At 41.1% G+C, this 24,600-nt stretch overlaps 1 protein-coding gene across 1 annotated transcript; it reads right to left on the reverse strand.

Annotated features, from left to right (window-relative positions):
- Positions 1 to 18,191: 18,191 nt before the first annotated feature.
- Positions 18,192 to 23,366, reverse strand: LOC124776189. The gene is made up of 2 exons (XM_047251022.1): positions 23,254 to 23,366; positions 18,192 to 18,717 (listed from the first exon to the last, which is right to left on the reverse strand). The coding sequence occupies exons 1-2, from the start codon at positions 23,364 to 23,366 to the stop codon at positions 18,339 to 18,341; spliced, it is 492 nt and encodes a 163-aa protein (XP_047106978.1). The 3' UTR covers positions 18,192 to 18,338.
- Positions 23,367 to 24,600: the final 1,234 nt, after the last annotated feature.

Here is a 24,600-nt window from a genome sequence, read left to right on the forward strand (position 1 = left end):
ATCGTATCTGCCACAATTACACAGTAATTGAACACAACATCAGTACCTCATATTGCTACAATTGGGTAGTTATTTGATGAACGATTTACTATTTTGCCGTGGACTTTATTTAATTGTTGATTGGAAGTGCTATTACAAAACTGTACTAATTTATAAGTGACCAATCACACGTGTTAGCAGACACCATGATTGAAAAGAGAACCAACAGATGCTTCTGTCAAGAGGGCATAAATAACTGTTTAAACAATACTTAAGGCCAATCTGTTATTTATCATGAAACCAGACATAAGAATGCTGGCTTATTTATTTATGGACCAACTGTTACTTACATTTATTGCAAATTATCTGACTACAACTGAATGCTTATGACATCACTTTATTTAAGTATTGTTGTAATACATTAGTTCAGTCTGGGAAGTGGTCAACTTGAATCAAATCATGTCTTTAGAGCTTAAGGACAATGTATTTTTGTTCGAGATGGGCCGTCAACCAATGGAAAAGCAGGTAGTAGCAGAACATTATGGAAGTCAAGTGGAGAGTGGGACTTCTCGAGTGAAGAGCTCAAGGGAGCGATTCTGGACACTTTATGTCGAGTTATAGAAGAAGGAGACCTGCTGATGGTGGCGCGTGTGACTCGGTGATATAGGTGATTGATTCTGGGTAGTGAATGGCCGCTACCATACTTTAACTTTTGAAGGGACTATACAGTATATTTCGAGAGGCCTGAATGTGCTCCAGTGTAGGACATGTAACTTTTTTCCACTTCATTTACGGACATAAGAATCGACAGAGTATGCATTAGTATTCTTTGCATCGCATTTGTTAATTTGTGAATCTTCATGTTGAAATCTGAGCTCTTTTGAGCTGGGGAAATTTCTTGTATGGTGATTATGAGATGGACTTAATTTTTGTGTAGCTCCGATGACTATTTAGTTTGCGGATTCTGTTACCATTCTCGTAACACTCTCAACATACCTGTACTGTATTTGATAAGGGTATTTGCGGTCTGTATTTTAATTGAATATCGTACAACCACTTCCCGTTTATCTGAGATATCATTTCTTCAACAAACATTATTCAACATAATTTTCAGTCACCTGAATCAGTTACAGATGTTAGAATAGAATTAATTAATTACTAATTTATTAATTCTCAATTCTAGCCAATGCATAGACTATTCGACTGCTACAGATTATTATTTGCAAGGAGTTAGATGCGAGGCATGAAAACAGATGTGCACAGCTTTACCCTATGAGTACAATGAGCTATCCTTTCTTAAACAGAGCCGTGCATAGCCCAAGTACCTACATTATGAGCAACAACAGGCACACACACAACTGGTTTGCTCGATTGGACTGCTGTTTAGGAGTACAACAACCAAGCAGTAACTATTAGGTACCGTGGCTGCTTAATGCACCAAACGTCTACAGATTCCTTACGTCAGCAATTAACACAACATTGAACTCATGATAATAATACAAGTACTTAATTTATGAATATCAGTGTCACAGAAAAACAGTTTTTATACAAAACTTCTACCTTTGAATTGAGGAAACTTCTCATCGCTTTCCTACGTAACAGAAATCTTTTCGAATCAGCTTTCTTTAAACCAGTTCTTTGCTATTCTGGAAAACACTGTGTGAGAGGGGAAAAGGGGGGGGGGGATAGTCCAGTCAGACTAAAAATTATAACGATTACACAGTTTTAAGGCATAGTAAACTTGGAAACTGATATTCGGAGTTACACAATGAAACCGATATGAGGTATTAATTCCCCACTTGTCAGCAACAGAATAAAAGTAAGACATAGAGAAAGTTTAAAGAATGGCACTCAGTTCCATTAATTTATTTCAGTAAACTATAGTACAGTCTATGTGACTTGACTTTTGTTGCTGTAGGTATCAGCATCTATGTACACAAATCCATTTTCAAGGCAAACACACAATCAATGGATTTTAAACAAAACTATTTTTGTCTGGAACTTCTTAATCCAAGCATTGTGTAGCTTCCCACTGTGGAGTCTTGCTTCATGATGCAGCTTTATTTTAAAATACAAAGTATTTACACCTTTATCAGTGGGAGGAATATTTGAAATACGTTCATTCAGATGAACGAAACCATCATTCCACATACCTGCAAAGCTGACATAACTAATTTCTTCAAGGGGGTTTCACATTAAAAATTAATGTTTCTGTTAAGACTTTCTTGCTCATTTTGCACAGATGAATATCATGCGATATAACTGACCAGTCACCTCTGTTTTCTCCTGTCCAAGATACCCAAACTTGAAACATTAGCGTATTTTGGCCATGTGGCAAAGGGGAGCTCTCATTCTTTTTTGTTCAGTTCTCTAGCTACTAATCTAGGTATGTATTCAACTAAACCATTCACATACAAAGCGAGAGAAGCTGGATAAAATATATAATCATGATCATGATTTATTAATGTAGCCTGTGGAAGAGACGGCAGCTCATTACATTCAAGGTCATTATTTTCTCATTTACCTGATGTTACGCTAAGAATTGTGGGAGCATCAATGGTAAGGAAATTAGCAGTTGTAGGTTTACCAGTCTGAATGTGCACCAAAAGTCTCTTGAAAGCAACTTCAAACTCCCGGGCTCAGGGATTATTATTCTGCCCTTGCTACTTCTCAAAGCGCTGAAAAACACGTCCAGGTGGTCCTGACTGGGTTTATATGTCAGTAACAAAGTCATTCAAGGTGCCAATCTGCTGGTAACAGTCTCTCGCGGGGCTGAGAAGGAACGTAGACTATTAATTATACCTACATGGTCAGTTTATGTTGATGAGTGAATCAGTAATGTTCCTCAGTTTCTTTTAATGTAAATAGAAAATGTTTTGTTTGTTTTTCCATATCACAAGATATCACTTTATAAGTCATGATACATAAATACTTAGCTTTATGGTGGGACTGGAAATTATGGATAGAAATGGATTTCATTTCTCATACAAACATAATAAAACATTTCACAGGTACTGTTCAGGAATTGTCAGAAAACTGAGAAAACTAATGCTGGGTGCAAAACTGATGTTTTGTCTTCCACTCCTGTGGAAGGGGTGAACTAAAAGCCACACAGTGTAACAAAAACACATATTCACTGATGAACTGGAACTCTGTCCCTTGTAAAAAGAACTGTCAGTACGACTCACCTAGCAACATGTAAGAACGATGACCGTCGCATCAACATGGGATATTTCGGAGAAGGTAGCTTAGACAAACTAATACATGTGTTATAGTAATAGAACAATTCGTTAAGTTGTTAAAATCAATGGTTGATCTTAGCTATAAATGAGGAAAACTGTCACTGTCAGCTCCGCTTCACAACTCACTCACATGTGACATGTCTGTGATCTTTTTTCCACGTGTTACGTCTTCTTTCGTCTATGAATGCATAGACGCGCTTAAACGTTTCGTTCCCTATTATTAAATTTCCGGGACTAATGACCATAGATGTTAAGTCCCATAGTGCTCAGAGCCAGTCATTAAATTTCCGTCATTTTCTGCAGCACCTTTACGACAGCATCTAGCTGTATTTGTTCCACAGAGTAATGTTCTTGTGACACCTCCGTCAGATGATGAATTTGCTGTGGCTCATTAACTAGCTAATGGTACAACAAATCGTATCAAAAACCCACAAAAGCGACTGGTTGCATATTTACACCAAAGTAAATCGCTAACTACAGAAATTATTTCTATTCATTTTATAAGAATGCCGCACACCCTTTTACAAAACGCGACGATGAGAGAAAGGAGTCTGGACACATCCACTGCCCCGTATTTCGTACGGTGGCGCCCCTGCTGACTGCGCTACACTCCCGTCCTGTTGTACTGAGCGGCCTTGTACTTTGTTATGGTCATATGAAGACAGTAATTGCCGATATGTTATTAACTGGCATTTAATTATAACAAATCCAAGAATGACACGTTTTAGACGAATCTCAATGTGCCGTTGACTTAAAACAGCATACTTTCATAGCACGAAAATAACTAAACACGTAAATTCTGTAACCACTATTATGACTTTTCCCGTCATTTTATTACGATAAATCTACTAATAACTACGCGTTCGCAAGAGATTCTTCATGGTGGTGCTTCGAAACAGCATACATTGATAGGGTGTAAAAGCCACCAAACATGGGCTTCAGCTTAATGCAAAGTTCAGCTTCTGACGAAGAAAGCATTCTTGATTCTTATTGGTTCTGCTTTACGTGGCACGTTGCCAAAATATCGAAGAATCTATTTTGTGTTTCACGTGACGAAATGTCTACTCAACGTGAAATAACAGAAAGCGACGTCACAAAACTCGTAGAGCGCCACATCAACGTTATTTTTACTTCTGCCGTATGACGACGGCTTAAGGGTGATTAGTTTGGCAGTGCCGAGAAAACTGGCGAGTTCGACGGAGACTATTCGACTTCTATCGACAAATGTGCTCTCATCAGCCACCTGGCCTCGAGTCGTCTTAGGCAAAACAATTAGTATCTCTGAGGGCGCGGACTCGACAGATAATATTCACAACACCGTTATAAACCTTGATGTTTGCTCTACACCAAACGAGTTACTGCAATGCCAAGGTACTCGTACTCGGGGAAGCGGCAATTGTAATCCCCACCCGAGGATCCACATTCCGGTTTCCTGTTGTTTCGCAAAATCACCTGAGACAAGTGGGGGGGGGGGGGGGTGATTACTTTGTAATGGACAAGGAAAGTGCGGCAGGTAGTGCGAATAACAAATGTAAACGGCAGAAAAATTTTAAGATGTGCGGCGCCCAGTTTGTTCGCTGGTACATGTACACTGATATCTCAGAACAAATGTGGGTAGAAACCCCCTTTAAGAAGTGAAAGAAGCAAGCGAAAGATGGTAAACAACACAGCGTGATTTACTTCGTTTGTCTGCGATACTGCAGGCGACGCCACAGGTTGAACAGCCACAATGCTACCGAGCGCATACGCCGTGGTAGTTCTGTTCCCTGAAACGTGAGAGCGCCACCCGTCAGCGCAGCGTCGCTGGAGCAGCCATCGAGCTTACATCTGTATAACAGGAAGAGCAATGGATGTCCGTAAGATAAATTCATTTTCTGGTGCAAGTTTCAGGCAGTTCTCAGAAATCATTTTCCTTCTGGAACCATAACAAAAACATCCATAAAAATGGTGAAATATCAGATTGTGTTTTATACGATAAAGAAGAACAAAGACAATACGCACAGTAAGATTTCTATATAATCTTACACTGAGGTGACAAAAATCATGGGATACCTCCTAGTAACGTATCGGACCACCTTTTGCTCGGCGTAGGGCAGTAGCTCGACATGGCACGGACTCAACAAATCGTCGGAAGCCCCCCGCAAAAGTACTGAACCCTACTGCGTCTGTAGTCACCCACGAATGTGGAAGTGTTGCCGGTGCAGGATTTTGTGCACAAACTCACCTCTCGATTATGTCCCATAAATGTTCGATAGGATTCACCTTATTCTATCTGTGTGGCCAAATCATTCGCTAGAATTGTCCAGAATGTTCTTCAAACCAATCGCGATCAGTTACGGCCTAGTGACATGGTGCATTGTAATCCATAAAAATTTCGTCGTTGTTTGGGAACATGAAGTCCATAAATGCCTGCAGATGGTATCCAAGTAGCCGAACATAACCATTTCTACTTAATGATCGGTTCTGTTGGACCAGAGGACCCAGTCCATTCCATGTAAACTCAGACCACATCGTTATGGAGCCACCACCAGCTCGCACAGTGCGTTGTTGACAACTTGGGTCTATGGCTTCTTGGGATCTACGCCACATTCAAACCATACAATCAGCTCTTACCAACTGAAATCGGGACTCATCTGATCAGGCCACGGTTTGAAGTCGTCTAGGGACCAACCAATATGGCCACGAGCCCAGGAGCGGCACTGCAGGCGTTGTCGTACTGTTAGCAAAGGTACTCGCGTTGGTCGTCTGGTGCCATAGCCCATTAACATAAAATTTATCCGCACTTTCTTGACGGCTACGTTCACCGTACGTCCCACATTGATTTCTGCACTTATTTCATGCAGTATTGCTTGTCTCTTAGCACTGACAACTCTACGCAAACGCCGCTGCTCTCACTCGTTAAGTGAGTAGTTCGTGGTGGAAGGTAATGCTTGAGATTTGGTTCTCGCGGCACGTTCTAGATACTGTGGATCTCGTAATACTGAATTCCCTAACGACTTCCGAAACATGTCCCATGTGTCTATCCTACCAACCTGCTTTCAAATTCTGTTAATTTCTGTCGTGCGGCCACTATCGCGTGGGATGCCTTTTCAGATTAATCAATGAGTACAAATGGCAGCCCCGCTGATCCAGTGTCCTTTAATGCCTTTGTGTAAGTGATACTACCGTCATCTGTACATGTGCATGTCGCTATCCCATGATTTTTGGCACTCATTGTATTTAGATAGCATTAAGATCACCTCGTAGTTACTGTAACAGTCTGTAATCTCATGTACGGAGCTGTAGCGGACAAGCAGTGTATTGTTGAAACAGTATCGGTGTTTTGCGAAGGTTGCCTATTTTATGTGAAAGTACGTTCACAATAATAAAGTGAAATGGTCGTTGTGGCCTTCAGTCCGAAGACTAGCTTCATGCAATTCTCCATGCTAGTCGGTCTCTTGCGAGCCCCTTCATGTATGTATTTTGCCTGTTTACTTTGTTGAAGCTTTGTTCTCCCTCTACGACTTTTACCCGTCACACTTCCTTCCATTACCATATCGACAATTTCGCGATGCCTCAGGACGTATTCTATCAACCGATTCCTTCATTTACTCCTGTTGTGCCCTAATTTTCTTTTTTCTACAATTCGATTAAGTACCTACTCATTTTCTTTTCTATCTACCCATCCAATACTCCCTATTTTTCTGCAACACCACATTTCAAAAGCTTCTGTTCTGCTCTAGTCTGAAGTGCTTAACGTACACTTAAATCGATAGTAAATGTTAACAATTTTTTTCTTTTTCAGAAGTGATTTTCATGTTTATGCTAGTCTGCATTTTATATCGTCTCTGCTTCGCCTATCATCAGCTAGTCCTTTCCCTCAAAAAACAAAACCTAGTTAATGCTTTTAGTATTTCATTTCCTAAACTAATTCCCTCAGCATCATCTGTTTTAATTCGGCTACATTCCACTACTCATGTTCTACATTTGTTGTTATTCATCTTATTACCTGTTTTCAAGACAGTATTCATACCTTTCAACTATTCCTCAAATCCTTTGCTACCTCTGACAGAATTACAATATCAAAATTTGTATTTCTTCACCAACAACGATTCCAAATTTCTGCTTGTTTTCGTTCACAGGTTGCTCAATGAATAGACTAAAGAGATCGGGGATAGGCTGCAACCTTGTCTTACTGCCCTCCAATTACGGCTTTCCTTTCATATCCGTCGACTCTCATAAATCATTTCTCTATAAGCTGCAAATAACCATTCGCTCATTGTATTTTATCCCACCTATCTTCAAAATTTCTTCACCTTTGTCAAAATCGTGCTGTAAATTGTAAGGGGTCCGTAGGCCCTTACTATGAGTTTGCACTCGGCACAGGTCGATAGGGTAAACAATCGATAGTGTCGGGTTGCGAGAGCGAGTGTAGAGTTGAGTCAGTTTCCCAGGTTGCGGGCCGAGCGGTGTGGAGGCCTGTTGCTGTAATGCAAGGCTTTACCGACAAAGGGAGTGGCCATCGCCGCGGTTTAACCCCTTTGTGCTAGAATAATACGGGAAGGTGAAAAAGTATAATTACGAGAGTGATCAGTGATATTTCTGTGCCGTTATTTGTGGTTTCGCGTCTACCGCGCCGGCATCATTTGGATTGCAGTGTTGGATTGCAGTGTTGGATTGCAGTGATTGAATTTGCGTGTGACGATAATGAATAGCGAGGAAGCCTGTGCTGAGATTAGCCGTAATTAAATATGTATGACGAAGGCAGTGGCTGTCTCCTTCCTTTTGTGTTTTTTAAAACGAATATAGGTCCTTGATTAGTGAAGCTGTGTTGGCGTTTCTTCTTGTCACCGGACATTTCATTATTACAGCATTTGAGAAGGACAAACTGGGAAGTAACAACTCCGTAGCAGTCACTTCCGATTGCCAGCCCCATTAGGTACACGGTCACATTAATTAATAATTATTTTGGGCTGCTATTGCTATCAGATCCGATCGGGTCGAGATAAATAAATCGGACTTGTTACAAAATCTACAAATGCCTATCTTATAGGATAAGCAGGGATACGTCATTGGGTCAGTGTTGCCTCGCGCTTTCCTAAATTTCTCCGGAATCCAAATGATCTTCCTCGATGTCGGCTTCTACCATTTTTGCATTCTTTTGTAAATAATTCGGGTCAATATTTTGTAAATAAGATTTATTGAACTGATGGTTCGGTAATATCCACACCTGTGAACACCTGCCTTCGATGTAATAGGATTTATTGCAGTGTTCTCAAACCCTAAGGGTATTACGCCGGTCTCATATTTCTCGCAAACCAGGTGTGATAATTTTGCCATAGCTACCTGAGCAATTAATGGCTCTATGATTGCATCGTCCGGCCCGTGTAATGCCAGTTTTGTTTCCCCTGACGAAGACATCTTCCTGAGTATTCCCCACTCGGAGCCAGGAATGGGGGACTATTTTAGCTCTGGAATATTTTACACAAGAGGATACCATAATAATTAAGCCATACTTCGGAGCTGCATGCACTCGGTAAAATTAATAGCTGTATTTTCCCCTTGCTTTCAGCTGTTAGCAGTAACAGCACTGTAAGGCCATGCAAAGTAAAATTGCAAGGCCTAAGCACTCAACCACCCAGAATGTTGCTCGTGCAACTAGTGAAAAGGCTGCTACCTGTTTTAGGAACAGAGGTTAGTCTGTCCTCTACACAGACACCTCAGTCATTGTTGTACCGTCGCGTTGGTATGGCTGTCTGTATCGTTGAATCATACAGGCCACCCCAACTTGGTAATGTCCATGGTCCTTGGGGAGAAAGTGAATTACTAATCACGAAAGTGGCTGTTGAGAATATATATTGATCAAAAACATCACGTTATATATGATCTCGATTATGTAGAGAATGTGAAAAATTTGTGAGAACCCAGTACTTCCTTTATTCAACCTTTAAATACCCCAACGCTAAAATATGTTTTCGCATACCTTTCTGTTTATATATTAACGTAAGGCTTGTGTGTCTCTCGATATAGCCACCCAACATAATTCGGTATCTGTAAACTTTAGAAAAGCTAACATTGTCGGGTATTGAAGGAAACATATTCATACTGGAGTTGTCGCCTGATTTGTAATTGGACTGAGACTGTCAGAACACTGTGGTGTTTTCTGGACAGTAAGATAGGGACACACAAGGTAGTTGTTTCGGTTGTGTGCTGGGAAACATGGTATGCCCTTAATACCCGCCTCCGTAGCCGAGGTCGATACCGCACGCCTTTGCTGTGACGCTCTACTCGGAGGCAAGGTGGTTCGAACCGTGCTGGAGCTTAAAATTTTCACTGCCATTCCTTGAGTGGGGAGGGGAGGAGGTGATGCCGTAAAATAGCTTCTTCATTCGATCTTGTAACTGTAGTAACTAATTCTCGATTACTGTTCGCCAAATAGGATACAGTGTTGTATTGCTCTCATTCTGGTTGGAACCTTGGTTTATGACTGCCTGTGTATATTGTTTTGCAATGGCACTTTTTCGACATTACGTGAAATGTATCTGATACATTCATTTATTAAACAGCTATTGTACGAGCTATGTGTACTGCTGTGCAGCAGCGATAACCAGCGTGGGATACTGTACGCATGTCAGTCGTCGCTACACAGCAGTGTAATAACTTTCTTCAGTATATTACAACTGTGAATGTGATATTTAAATTTTGTTTGTATTTGATGAACCTTGTTTGGCTCATTATTGTGACTGTACTTTTTTACATATGTCAACTAGACATCATTAGTAAACTGGATGTATCGGTTATGTGACTGTTTCGTTTGCTGAAGTTGTTTTCTGACGCCTTGTTTTATAATTCTCGATTTATAATTCTCTGGACGACAAGTTGCCTCCGTGTTTTGTAGGTCTGAAGGTGATCATTATGGACCAAAACTAAAAACTTGATATATACAAATTCTTTGTGATCTATAACTGGAGTAAAAAGTACATAAGTATTTCAGATGTTGAGTGTCCGGGAACAAAATTAACCTTTCTAGGTTGCTGTGTCCTTATGCTTTCCTTCATTCCGGATTGCACAGTTGAGATACCTGATAACCTGAAAAGCTGAAAGCCGGTTCAGAATCAAATAACTTGTATTCACAGAACGTCAATATTGTGTTTTCTTTACTTATAGATCATCAAACACTAGAATACAAAAGATCAGGATAGCGTGTTAGGTTACTACAGTTTATGGTTGTTTTCAGTTTTCTTATCTATCTGTTACTTTTTTCTTATCCGGGCAATGGAGAAATATTACTCCAGACTATGGAATTCGTTTCTGAAAATGAATAACCTAGCTTCAAAGATTCCTGTGCAGCTCAAGAGACGATAGTATATCTCTCGGAAACTTACGTAAGGAACATTAATTTTCAGTTTTTACATACAAGTTTTTAATATAATAGAACCCCTCTCGTCCCCCCCCCCCCCCCTGGGCTGATCCGCCGATACAGTTGATCCGACCGTGCTCGAGCCGAACTTGTCACGACATGGGCGGTGACTCACTACCAGTAGCGCCGTTGTTGTAAACTGTATTGTTCCTTACTGATAACTGTTGTTATCGCTTGTCCGATTTAGTGATCCCTCATCCCTCGTATCGTTTCTGTCGTTGTCCGTGTTTTTTGGACAGTATTGCAATATGAAATTTTTGGGGCTTACTGTTCGGTGGTTTTACGACATTGTTCTATGTTTGTTATAGTACTGCATATATTCTTTTCACATTGTGCAGTTGTTTGCTTTTTATCAACTTGTCAGGAGTGAATCGTCATGTTGCCCAATCATTAAATGAAAAATTAGTAGTGTTACGAAGGCTAGATAATGAGGAATTGCTCCAAAAAATTACCAGGGAACTCAGTGTAGGCGTAACGACAGTAAGCGACTGGAGACGAAGTCGGAAAGACATTGAATCATGTACAGTGATGACAGATGGTGGAAATGCTCTGAATAATCACGAAACATCTAAAAAGCCTAAACTTGAACTGCTTGACAACGCATTGTGGATGTGGTTCCATCAAGAAAGAAGGAAAAAACGCTAATATCTGGGCCCGTTACAAAAGAAAAGACAGTAGTTTTGCACAAAAAACTGGAAGCCAGAAGTGAGTTCTCATGTAGTGAGGGCTGGATTCATCGCTGGAAAAGCCATCATGGCGTTCGGTTTGGTTCAATTTCTGATGAAAAACTATCTGCTGATGCTGAGGCGGCCAAGGAAGTTCTTGTGAAGTTTCAAGAAATTGTCGAAGAAAATGAACTGTTACCTTGCCAAGTCTATAACATAGACGAGACAATCCTAAAGTATAAAATGCTGCCAAACAAAACGCTCGCTGCATCATATGAAACCGTGGCAGGAACAGAACTTTAAAAAGATAAGCTAACTGTTGCTCCCTGCAGTAACTCAGATGGTACACGCAAGCTTCCACTGTTCGTTACTGACAAATGTAAGAAGCCTACAGCATTCAAAACATTACTATCTTCCTTATTACCGCAATCAAAAATCTGTTAGGATGGACTACAGTCTTTTCAAACCTTCGTTCTTCGACGATTTCGTTTCGTCTATTGAAAAAGACTTGAAACAAAAAATGTTACCTGTTCGTGCTCTATTGCTGTTGGATAATGCACTACCACATCCATTTGAAGAGGATTTAGAGAAATGGAATATAAAGGCTATCTCCCTTCGACCAAAAGTCATATCACTTATGCAATCAATGGATCAGTGAATGATATAATGAAAAAGAGGCGGTATCACAGAAAGCACATCAACTCAATTTTAACGAAGTCCCGAGAAGGTTGTAACGTATTTGAAGGTGTGAAATCTCTCAACGTCAGAGACGCTATACATACGATTGCTGAGTGATGGGAGGAACGAGTCCTTGAGAAAGATTTGTGGTGTTATGATATAAGAAGTACAGCACATATGGAGGTATAAATGTTATCACTTTCGCCAATGTTACAGTACTTGGTCAATAAACTGAAAGGAATGAAAACTTGTACACAGGTAATCATAGTATAGATGCAGGTGTTTAGTGGAAGAAAAAGAAAAAGCAACACCAAAGATCGCTTCTTAAAGTGAACATTTAAGTACACCTGACAGGTTTCAGGTAGATTATATAATGGTAAGACAGAGATTCAGGAACCAGATTTTAAATTGTAAGACTTTTCCAGAGGCAGATGTGGACTCTGACCACAATCTATTGGTTATGAACTTCGGATTAAAACTGGAGAAACTCCAAAAAGGTGGGAATTTGAGGAAATGAGACCTGGATAAAATGAAAGAAGCAGAGGTTGTAGAGAGCTTCAAGGAGAACATTAGGGAACGATTGTCAAGAATGGGGGAAAGAAATACAGTAGATGAAGGATGGGTAGCTTTGAGAGACGAAATAGTTAAGGCAGCAGAGGATCAAGTAGGTAAAAAGACGAGGGCTAATAGAAATCCTTGGGTAACAGAAGAGATACTGAATTTAATTGATGAAAGGAGAAAATATAAAAATTCAGTAAATGAAGCTGGCAAAAAGGAATACAAACGTCTCAAAAATGAGATCGACAGGAAGTGCAAAATGGCTAACCAGGGATGGTTAGAGGGCAAATGTAAGGGTGTAGAGGCTTATCTCACTAGGAGTAAGATAGATACTGCCTACAGGAAAATTAAAGAGACCTTTGGAGAAAAGAGAACCACTTGCATGAACATCAAGAGTTTAGATGGAAACCCAGTTCTAAGCAGAGAAGGGAAAGCAGAAAGGTGGAAGGAGTATATAGAGGGTCTATACAAGGGCGATGTTCTTAAGGACAATATTATGGAAATGGAAGAGGATGTAGATGAAGATGAAATGGGAGATATGATACTGTGTGAAGAGTTTGACAGAGCACTGAAAGACCTGAGTCAAAACAAGGCCCTGGGAGTAGACAACATTCCATTAGAACTACTGACAGCCTTGGGAGAGCCAGTCCTGACAAATCCCTAGCATCTGGTGAGCAAGATGTATGAGACAGGCGAAATACCCTCAGACTTCAAGAAGAATATAATAATTCCAATCCCAAAGAAAGCAGGTGTTGACAGATGTGAAAATTACCGAAGTATCAGAATAATAAGCCACGGCTGCAAAATACTAACGCGAATTCTTTACTGACGAATGAAAAAACTGGTAGAAGCCGACCTCGGAGAAGATCAGTTTGGATTCCCTAGAAATGTTGGAACACGTGAGGAAATACTGACCCTACGACTTATCTTAGAAAATAGATTAAGGAAAGGCAAACCTACGTTTCTAGCATTTGTAGACTTAGAGAAAGCTTTTGACAATGTTGACTGGAATACTCTCTTTCAAATTCTGAAGGTGGTCGGGGTAAATACAGGGAGCGAAAGACTATTTACAATTTGTACAGAAACCAGATGGCAATTATAAAATTCGAGGGACATGAAAGGGAAGCAGTGGTTGGGAAGGGAGTGAGACAGGATTGTAGCCTGTCCCCGTTGTTATTCAATCTGTATATTGAGCTAGCAGTACAGGAAACAAAAGAAAAATTTGGAGTAGGAATTAAAATCCATGGAGAAAAATAAAAACTTTGAGTTTCGCCGATGACATTGTAATTCTGTCAGAGACAGCAAAGGATCTGGAAGAGCAGCTGAACGGAATGGACATGGTCTTTAACGGAGGATATAAGATGAACATCAAGAAAAGCAAAACGAGAATAATGGAATGTAGTCGAATAAAATCGGGTGATGCTGCGGGAATTAGATTAGGAAATGAGACGCTTAATGTAGTAAATGAGTATTGCTATTTGGGGAGCAAAATAACTGATGATAGTCGAAGTAGGTTATAAAATGTAGACTGGCAATGGCAAGGAAAGCATTTCTGAAGAAGAGAAATTTGTTAACATCGAGTGTAGATTTAAGTGTCAGGAAGTCATTTCTGAAAGTATTTGTATGGAGTGTAGCCATGTATGGAAGTGAAACATGGACGATAAATAGTTTAGACAAGAAGAGAATAGAAGCTTTCGAATATGGTGCTACAGAAGAGTGCTGAAGATTAGATGGGTAGATCACATAACTAATGAGGAGGTATTGAATAGAATTGGGGAGAAGAGAAATTTGTGGCAGAACTTGACTAGAAGAAGGGATCGGTTGGTAGGGCATATTATGAGGCATCAAGGGATCACCAATTTAGTATTGGAGGGCAGCGTGGAGGGTAAAAATCGCAGAGGGAAACCAATGAATACACTAAACAGATTTAGAAGGATGTAGGTTGCAGTAGGTACTGGGAGATGAAGAACCTTGCACAAGATAGAGTAGCATGGAGAGTTGCATCAAACCAGTCTCTGGACTGAAGACCACAACAACAACAACACCAACACCAAATGCTTACGTTCTGCTTCACCTTAAAACGTACCGTGTTCATGATCTTGTGAAGTTTAGAACTTTTGTCCATAAGCTCTAGCAGAATCTTAGTTGGTGAACCTGATAATTTCCACATTACATCACATCATTTTGAACAGTTGTTGAGTGCATCCCTCATTCCTAATGGAAGGTAACTTGACACGCTACGGTCTTCCGGTACAAAGCTGCTCGCGAGTTACACATTATTGCTACGCTTCTCACTTCCACTCGCTGCTGAGGCACCGAATTTCCATGCATGATTGCGTAAACAGACATGAACCATACGAATACGGCAGAGAATAAAGCTTTTGGTATGAAACTGAAGTTATAAAATATAATCCTGTAGTTTATGGAAAAATAACGGAATAAACTACAGTGCCCTACGAAACGTAACGATTAAATTAATCAAATGGATAACTAAGAAAATAAAATATTTAATTTTTGAAAGTAATACAGGTATTTTAATACTGAAAAAAGTATCTTGTGACGATCTCTTGAGTTTTTCAGATACTCTGCTCGCCATTGCGGCGAGTTGAGGGGTAGGTTTCCTTCTGACGTACTAAGCGACACTTTCTGATCAGAATGTACTGCTAACTGGCAGAGATCTGTGGAGAATAATGATGGCTCAAATTTCTAGAGATTTTGTGCTACAGTTTTTGATCGACGATGTGCCAGGTGATAAACGAGCGCAAGGAAGAACAGAAGTCAGCGGACGACAAGGTGTTGGCCTGCTGATGCATGGGACTCAGCGAACTTTGTGACTTTAGCTTCAGAATCTTTTGATCTTCTGTTTGGTATCATGTAATCCAATGATGAAACTAATTAAGCGTGACAGTGCATCATATCATAATGCAACAAGCTTTTTCCTTGATTATGCACCACTTGTTGTCTTAGAATTTAGACGCCTCAGATGTGTCTCGAAAGAATGGAAGATACAAACATAAATTGCGACGTCCTTTCAACGACAAAATAGTGCAGCCGGAGCAGAGCTCGGTGTGGAGAAAGAAAAGAATGGAAGGAGGGGTTGAAATTGTTAATGTTCTTCCAAAAGGAACCAAAATGCGTTCTTTTCAATCGATTTATGGGGATAACGAAATATCGGTGGTCTGTGTCGAAACAAGTGTTAAGGAGAATCATGCAACTTGTAACTCCTAAGTGTTAGCAGAGATTTTCATCGACTATTGAAAGACATATGGATCCATCTGTACAAAAATATTATAAATAAAGTGACATGCATTATTTACTCAGTGGTCTACGGTGATGCATCAACTGCCGTGGCCTCGATGAAAGTCAGTAAAATATCAATGAAGATGTAGGAAGATCTAGAGAAAATTAAGAACATGTGGCTTCTATGCTAAATCATCGCTCCACAAGTATTAAAAAGAATAAAAGATTTCCGCAAATTCTTCAGTGCGCACGGCAATTCTGTGTTTGCAGCGAAAATGAACTTCCGTTATGGAGTGACAGTGCGAGTGACTTCAGCTCCTTATTAATTTTAAACCTATATCATTTTTTGGTTCGTGATTATGTAGAAAATTTCATTTCAACTTCATTACCTTGTAAACATAGTCCAACAGTGAAGAAACGATGAACCTGTAGCTCTGTCTCTCATATTTTGAAAATTTGCACTTTCTATTAACAAAATCATTTACTCGTATTACTCCTGTTTTAAGAGCTCTCAAATACCATTAAAATAAATTTTCTTTTTTAATGCGATCATATTTGCTTCAGTATTTCCATAGATAAACAAATTACCAATATTATATATTTTGGAAAATATTTACCCCTTTTGGGTCCCATCGCTAGTAGACAGTCCCATTTCGATAAACTGAAACGTATGTGAACTATTAGCGAAGTTCTTGTTTCGTCTGATAATCGACATGTGATGAGCTGTACTGTTAATCAGACTCTAATCAATGTGTGTATTCACAAAATCCTAAAACAACAGTAATTTTGGATGAAAAAATACATTGACGAGAAGAATTACAAGATGGGAAGAATGAAGGGATACTTAAAATCGGGCAATAAATTAAAGAAATAGTAACTGACAATTTGATAAACTAATGGTAAGACGCCAATATTACATTACAATAAATTTATTTGTACATTTATAAATATTACATAAAAATATCAATGTGTTAAATATTACTAGAATTTGTACTTTCTAATACATTTCTTATAGAAATCTGTGTCAACAGACAAACAGTTCTAAGCAAAGAAACACAGTATTGCCGATACATTGACATTTCTTTTGTTGTGCGTAACTCTTATGTACAATTGCAAAAACATAGTATAGTTTCAGATACAAAGCTCTCTTTAAAAGAATTTGGCAGTCGGGATCCAACTCCCCTCTTGCACAGCTTGTTGGCCGCACTCCTCCGAAACTCAGTACAGCAACGCTATATATAAAGTAAATAAAACCGAAAATCGGAACTAACTTGCTTCCTTAACAGTACAGGCACAGCGTAGAAATAAATAACTCTCAAAAACAAATAAAATCAAGAAACCCGAGTTACCTTTTACAATAAATACCTTGAAACTTTCTTTAGTACCTTTACATCAAACTTAGAACTGCTTTTCTTTCCGTCGTCGACGGCGTTCTCTTTGCAACAGGTGCTACCATGCCGTGGTTGCTTCAGCATTGTGGAATCACCATCGCTACGATCCACACAACAAGCGCATTTGTTGAGATGTGGGCCAGATCAACAGTTCTGAGTTGGAGGCATGCAGGTACGGGATTATGAAACCATATCCAGTATGCATCAGCAGACAACTGACAGCACGACAAAGAAGGAAACAGTGCGAGTGTCGTCTCTAAGATGCATACATCGAATCAGTAGTGGACCGCATTGACCATTAAGCACTCACCACTCGTCGCATCATGAACATTAGAGAATTGCTGGCATAAGGCTGAAAATACGTTTCTCCTCTAATACCCAACCATCTGAAAAGTTTAAGTACAATTTTTAGTGTAATATTAGGTTGTGTTTTATTGAATGGTACGAAGTGGTTATTGCCTTACATATGGGATACCTTTTTAGATTCTCGTTTCATGTCCGTAAGAAACTGAACAGATTACCAATCGCGATTGACTCATATAAATTAAAACAAAGTTCTAATGGACTAGTTAATTTTGATTCAGGCAGAGTTACTCTCAGCCGCATAGAAACGTTCTTCCAAATTGTACGCTACATGATTTCGCAGTATTTTTTGCAATGGAATCCAATTCAGTCAGAAAGAAAAATATATTCCGGGAAATGGCCCACTCCACCAAAGATAAATAAATAAACAAATAAATAAAAAAGTATCATTTGACTTAGGAAAAGAAATGCACGTTGCAGAAATTGATGTGTGAGTGGTGTGATTGATTTCGTGTTGTTAATCACACGACCTTCATGCAATGCTTCTATAGAGAGACGAAAAACCTTCTACGTCTTGTTATTGCTTTCTCAACAACAGTCGTGGAACAGTTTCGTCTCTTTGGTAGAACAACATTTTCGGTTTACTGTATTAATACGGACATTCGCCCAATCAGACATAAAGAGCACGTCTGGAACACAGTTAGATTAACAGTCCATCTCTTGCGCTCGTGAACGCCCTTTACTCTGAGAGTACGGGAGGGCATCCTGCGAAGGATACAAGTGTCCGAGTCTAGCCGATCAGGTCACTGTTTATCACTCCTGAGGAGTGGCCGCAAGGGTTTACTCATGACATGTAGTGAGCACGGTCTTGGCGGGGAGGTGGTCATGAGTAATTCTTGCTGGTGATGGCGTCGAGGATCCTCTGGTAGGTCTGGGCGGAGAGTCCCAGGAAGGTGGAGCTCTGTGTCGTGGGGGCCGACCGCGCCGCCGGCGCCGGCTCGCCGGACCGCTTGAAGAAGTAGTCGTAGTCGTAGTCGGAGGCGATGGTGTAGTACGTGTACTTGGAGTAGTAGATGGCCGCGAACACCGAGTAGATGAGCAGCGCCGCCGTCGCCAGCTGGAACCACGCCCAGAACTTGTAGGATCCCTCGTTGATGAGGAACTCGTAGTAGCTGAGCGCCGAGTCCGACTTGGCGTGGCCCGGGTGCTCGTCCATGTGGTCCTCCTCCATGTGGTCGCCCCGCGCGGCTCGTGTTTCTCTGCTGCACACACAAATAACACCGCGGTCTCAGCTATTAGTGCGTCATAGCATTAATATCAACAAATAATCACGGATTTTGAAAATTTGAAGAATTGTATACTTCTTTGCTAACTGATTCTTCGGTTGCTGCTTGGTAGTACTACATAATTAGCACGAGGCATGTCCAGAAAGTAAGCACCGTTTTGGAAACAAAACTCACAAAAACAATTATTTGAACTTAGAACTACTTAAACCTAACTAAGCTAAGGACATCACACACATCCATGCCTGAGGCAGGATTCGAACCTGCGACCGCAGCGGTCGCACGGTTCCAGACTAAAGAGACTAGAACCGCTCGGACACACCCGCCGGCCACCAACATCCGGCTTATAAACTGTAACCTGTCTGACGACGGCCTTGTAAGACGAAAATTGGTTAAATAAATTAATATTGTGAAATATCTAAATTTTCATTCTTTTATTTTATAAATATTTAGTTAATCCACTATCATAACTGGGGAAATACACAGAGCAGAATTATCAAAGCAGCACATTTCAACAGCGTGCGACTGCTGGAAGCGATGTTTGGTCGTAGTTTGCGGTAGTGGCATAGAAACAAATTAATGAAAATACTAAACTGTATGGGCTAACACACAAGTAACGGCTGCTTAGTTCTTAAAGACTCTTAAATTTAGTTTTCCATCCATCAAGCTGCGGGAATATGTAGGCATCTGGTGACACAGCACGAGATACAAATAAGTCGAACCAATATGTACATAATGTTGCAAATTGTATATAGGAAAGCAAATATTTTCTTCCTTTTTCTGTTTAGAGTTTACAAAGGCAAGTAATAAGGAATCTTTTAGATGTTACAGTGTTCGCGCATAGATCCGTAGATCGGTCAACTATTTCACAGATAATGCATGTCGGGCAACATTGCACGAGGTATGAAGACCAGTGACTGCACGGTGTGCCTAAAGAATTACTCAGCTCCATTACAAGCGGCATCGTGCCACCTACACTCTTCAGCTAATCTTTAACGTTTCGGCTCTGAAAACAATAAACTGCTGCTGAGAAGAGAAAAGTATGCAGACAGAAAAGTGGCGCTGGCGTCGCATGATGGCTGTACAAATATACCTGTCATAGCGGTTGTTTCATCCATATGTTTTTCTGTGTTGCTCAGCGTCTTCTAACGTGATATACCAATGAAATGAATTCATCGAAGCTTGAACGCTTAATATTTCTTTGGGAAAAATACAGGCGTTAGGGAACTTCGAAAGTTGTTCGAACTTCCATCCTCTCTAGGTTTATGGTGTCGAGAGTATCCCGGCAGTATCTCCTTCAAGCCATCATCTTCACTATGGAGGATGCATGACTTATTTCGTCTAGTCAAAGAACACGATCATCGACATCTGAATAGACCTTTTCTAGCTGGCATGTAACATGAAACAGGGATGATGAAGTTATGAGAACAGTGCATCTAGATGGGAGATCGAGTACTGGAAGAAATTTCTACGTAATCGCTCATGGTCATATACCACACTTTTATGTATTGTTTTACACAAGATTAGATTGCAATGAAACTCATGTCATGTGATAAAGAACGATTACCTCTGAACTCGTCGTAGTACTCGAAATAAGGCAATTTAAAATATCAGCGCTGCTCTTTGTTTATGCGCGTTCCAAACGCTAGAGTGAGAGTTTGCCAAGCGAGTCTGACATCTTACGTTATGTTTGCTAGTATTCTTTGTTACTGGAAAGTTCAGTCGATGTATTTAAATATTCTGAGGGTTAGAACAATTGTACGACCTTTGCCTGTTTTGAATTTTTTAGTCAATGCTTATTTATTCAACAACACTTGTCATATAGTGTCAGCTGATTTTGGTATGTGGCCATTATTACGTGCTTCAGTTGGGACCCATGTCAAAATTCAACCCCTATCTCTGATCTGCGTTATTCAGTAATTTCAAGACAGATATGTGGAAAGTATTCTAGGCTTTACAACGTTTCGTTTTCGGTACTAAAAGCTTACAGAGCTTTTGTTGTAGTACGAAATCTGTACTATAGGCAGCTACGTCTCGGCCTTGGCAGTGTGTACCACAGTCATACTCTTACTCTGAGGAAACTTACGTCACTGCTGGATAGGTAGCTAGAATAACTGGTTCAAAGATTCTTCTTTACTGACGCATTTCAGGCAAAGGCCATCATCAGAATGCCATAGTCTTCCTACAGAGTATGAAGTCACTTGTACACTGATCAGAGAGAACATTCTAACCGCCCACCTGTATTCGATATAAAGCCGTCCAGGTGACAGCAGCGTCGTCTGGCGAGGAATGACTGCTGTGTAGAACGGGGAAGGCGCGCCATCTATCTGAGTTTGAGCGAGGGCATATTGTGATGGCGCAGAGGCTTGGCAGGAACATTTCGTAAACTGCACGCTTGTCGTGTGTTCGAGGAGTGCTGCGGTGACTGTTCAAACACGTGATAAAACCAAAGTCCACGTCCAGACGTCGTGGGACTGGGCAGCCACCCATTATTACAGATGTCGGACTTCGAAGGCTGGGTAGATTGGTAAAACAGGACAGGCGGCGAACTGACGCGAAACTAACATCAGGCTTTAATGCTGGGGAGAGTGCAAGTGTGTTTGAACACACAACGCACCAAACACTCCTAACGTTGGACCTCCAGCCTCCATAGCCGACGATCCATGCGTAAGCCAATGTTAACACCACGACATCGGCAACTACAACTGAAATGGGCAAGTCACCATCGGCACTGGATGTTGGCGCAGTGTCATAGGGTTTCATACTTTGACGAACCCAGATGCCTTCTTCATCATCCCAGTGGGAGGGCGCGAATCCGTTGTCTTCCATCGGAACACCTCCTTGACACCTGCACTGCGGAGCACAGGCAAGCTGGCAGCGGTTCCATTATGATCTTGGGAACATTCACGCGAGCGTTCATGGGTCCAGTGGAGCTCGTGCAAAGCATCGTGACGACCAAAGAGTATCTTACACCAGTTGTAGACCACTTACATCCTCCATGACGATCGTCTTTCCTGGCGGCTGTGGCCTCCTTCAACAAGATTGTGTGCCATGTCACAAGGCCAGGAGTGTGATGGTATGATTCGAAGAACACAGTGGCGAGTTCCAGTTAATATGCTGGTCCCCCAACTCGCCAGATTTGAACCTGATCGAATACGTCTAGGATGCGACTGAACGTGGCGTCAGAGCTCATCTGCCCTCCCCGGAATTTACGCGAATTAGGTAACTTGTGTGTGCATATGTTGTACCAGCTCCATCCAGCGGCCTACCAGACCTAGACCTACCAAGGCGTCACTGCTTCCATGCCACGACACATCACCGCTATTGTCATCGACAAACGTGGACATACCGGCTGTTATGTAGGTGGTCATAATGTTCTAGCTGATCAGTGCATCTGCCGTCAGCATCAGAATTCAACTGGTCTTGGCAGCAGACACATATAACTCCATACTGTGTATGAGCAAGCAGTGAAGGAAACAAAAGAAAGATTTAGAGTAGGTATTAAAATCCATGGAGAAGAAATAAAAACTTTGAGATTCGCCGATGACATTGTAATTCTGTCAGAGACAGCAAAAGACTTGGAAGAGCAGTTGATCGGAATGGATAGTGTCTTGAAAGGAGGGCACACGATGAACATCAACAAAAGCAAAACGAGGATAATGGAATGTAGTCGAATTAAGTCGGGTGATGCTGAGGGAATTAGATTAGGAAATGAGACACTTAAAGTAGCAAAGGAGTTTTGCTATTTGTGGAGCAAAATATCTGATGATGGTCGAAGTAGAGAGGATATAAAATGTAGACTGGCAATGGCAAGGAAAGCGTTTCTGAAGAAGAGAAATTTGTTAACATCAATTATAGATTTAAGAGTCAGGAAGTCGTTTCTGAAAGTATTTGTATGGAGTGTAGCCATGTATGGAAGTGAAACATGGACGATAAATAGTTTGGATGAGAAGAGAATAGAAGCTTTCGAAATGTGGTGCTACAGCAGAATGCTGAAGATTGGATGGGTGGATCGCATAACTAATGAGGGGGTATTGAATAGGATTGTGGAGAAGAGAAGTTTGTGGCACAACCCGGCAAGAAGAAGGGATCGGTTGGTAGGTCATGTTCTGAGGCATCATGGGATCACCAATTTGGTACTGGAGGCAGCGTGGAGGGTAAAAATCGTAGTGGGAGACCAAGAGATGAATACACTAAGCAGATTCAGAAGAATGTAGGTTGCAGTAGGTACTGGGAGATGAAGAAGCTTGCACAGGATAGAGTAGCATGGAGAGCTGAATCAAACCAGTGTCAGGACTGAAGACCAGAACAACAACAACTGTGTATGAACACTTTCATTTTTGATGTTCTGGTGATGGGCTGTGACCGAAACGCGACAGTAAATAAGAGTGATTGAACAGCAGTTTGACCAGTTGTTCTAGTGACCTGTTCGGCAGTGGGGTAAGTCTTCTCAAGTTTCCGTCCTGGCCTAAGGCCTCTTGCGTGACTTGACGTCGCACCCTGGGAGACTCTTACCTTTGCGAACTGAGGCTGGTGTCCTGTCTGCTGAGCACGTGACCCCAGGCGACTTGCTGGAGGGCGAGGGCGGCTGCTGCCGCCAGCCACGCTGCTGCTGCGCGAGTCCTCATCTCGGAGTCTGCTTCTCTGAAACTCGTCTGTGCAACAAAGTGCCATCAGTATCTGTCAGCCGCTAACAGGTAATGCTTGCAGCACAACCTTCTCAGAGTGTGATTGATGACGGTAAAACTACAGAATTAATGAGACTAAATAAAATAAAGCAGTTGAAACTAAAAATTAATTCAAAACTTAACCAGTTAATGAGTGTGCATATTTGCATACCAGTTAAATGCATGATTCAAGGACGGCTGAGAGACTATAACATTTATATTTGATATCGACTATACCCGCTTCTTTGTCCGCCTACGCTTAATGTGACACCTGTGTCACCATGTTTTTTGATTCAGTCTCTACGTAAATGTTTGATCATATTTCCTGTCAATTTATATCACTGTAATTAACGTATGCATACGGGGTGAAAAATATTTGAACCGACAAACTCTGGGAGGTTGTAGGGGACATCAAAACAAATATTTCTTTCTAATGTCATTTTTTCGTATGAGGAGTATTTAAACCGGTAGAGGAAGATTTCTCTGGCGCCAAATTAATTAAACCAACAAACACTTTTCCATGTTTTTATGACCAAGAGACAACGCATTAACACAACCCAATTTCAATTACAGTAAATTTAAAAAAATGCCTCCATTGACACGTAAACAAAGGTTACACTGTCGGATCATGTTCTGTCTAACACGGGCAAAAACGCCAGGAGTATCCTGAATTGTTCCTGCTTCTGCTACTATCCGGGCAACCAGATCCTCTTCTGATGAAACAGGAGTTGCGTAAACAAGGTTGCGCATCTCTCCCCACACAAAAAAGTCCAGAGCGGACATATCTGGGGATCGAGCAGGCCATGGTACAGGACCACCTCTGCCAATCCACGTTTCTGGGAACCGTCGGTCCAGGAATCGAGGCAGACGGCGACTGAAATGTGCCAGCGCCGCGTCATGTTGGAACCACATGCGTTGTCTTGTAGGGAGCGCGAAGCCTTTCAGCAATTCTGACAATGCTCTGGCAAGAAAATTGTAATAGTGCCTGCTATTTAATGGCCTAGGTAGCAGATACGGCCCAATTAAACAGTCCCCAACAACACCGACCCACACATTAACGAAGAACCGCACTTGATGAGCGCTAGTGACTGTGGCATGTGGGTTATCCTCACTCCAAACATGCGAAATGTGCATGTTGAAGATTCTATTGCCGGCCGCGTTCTAGGTGCTGCAGTTCCGAACCGCGGGACTGCTA

The sequence above is a fragment of the Schistocerca piceifrons genome, chromosome 1, assembly GCF_021461385.2.
Source record: "Schistocerca piceifrons isolate TAMUIC-IGC-003096 chromosome 1, iqSchPice1.1, whole genome shotgun sequence".
NCBI classification, from domain to species: Eukaryota; Metazoa; Arthropoda; class Insecta; order Orthoptera; family Acrididae; genus Schistocerca; species Schistocerca piceifrons.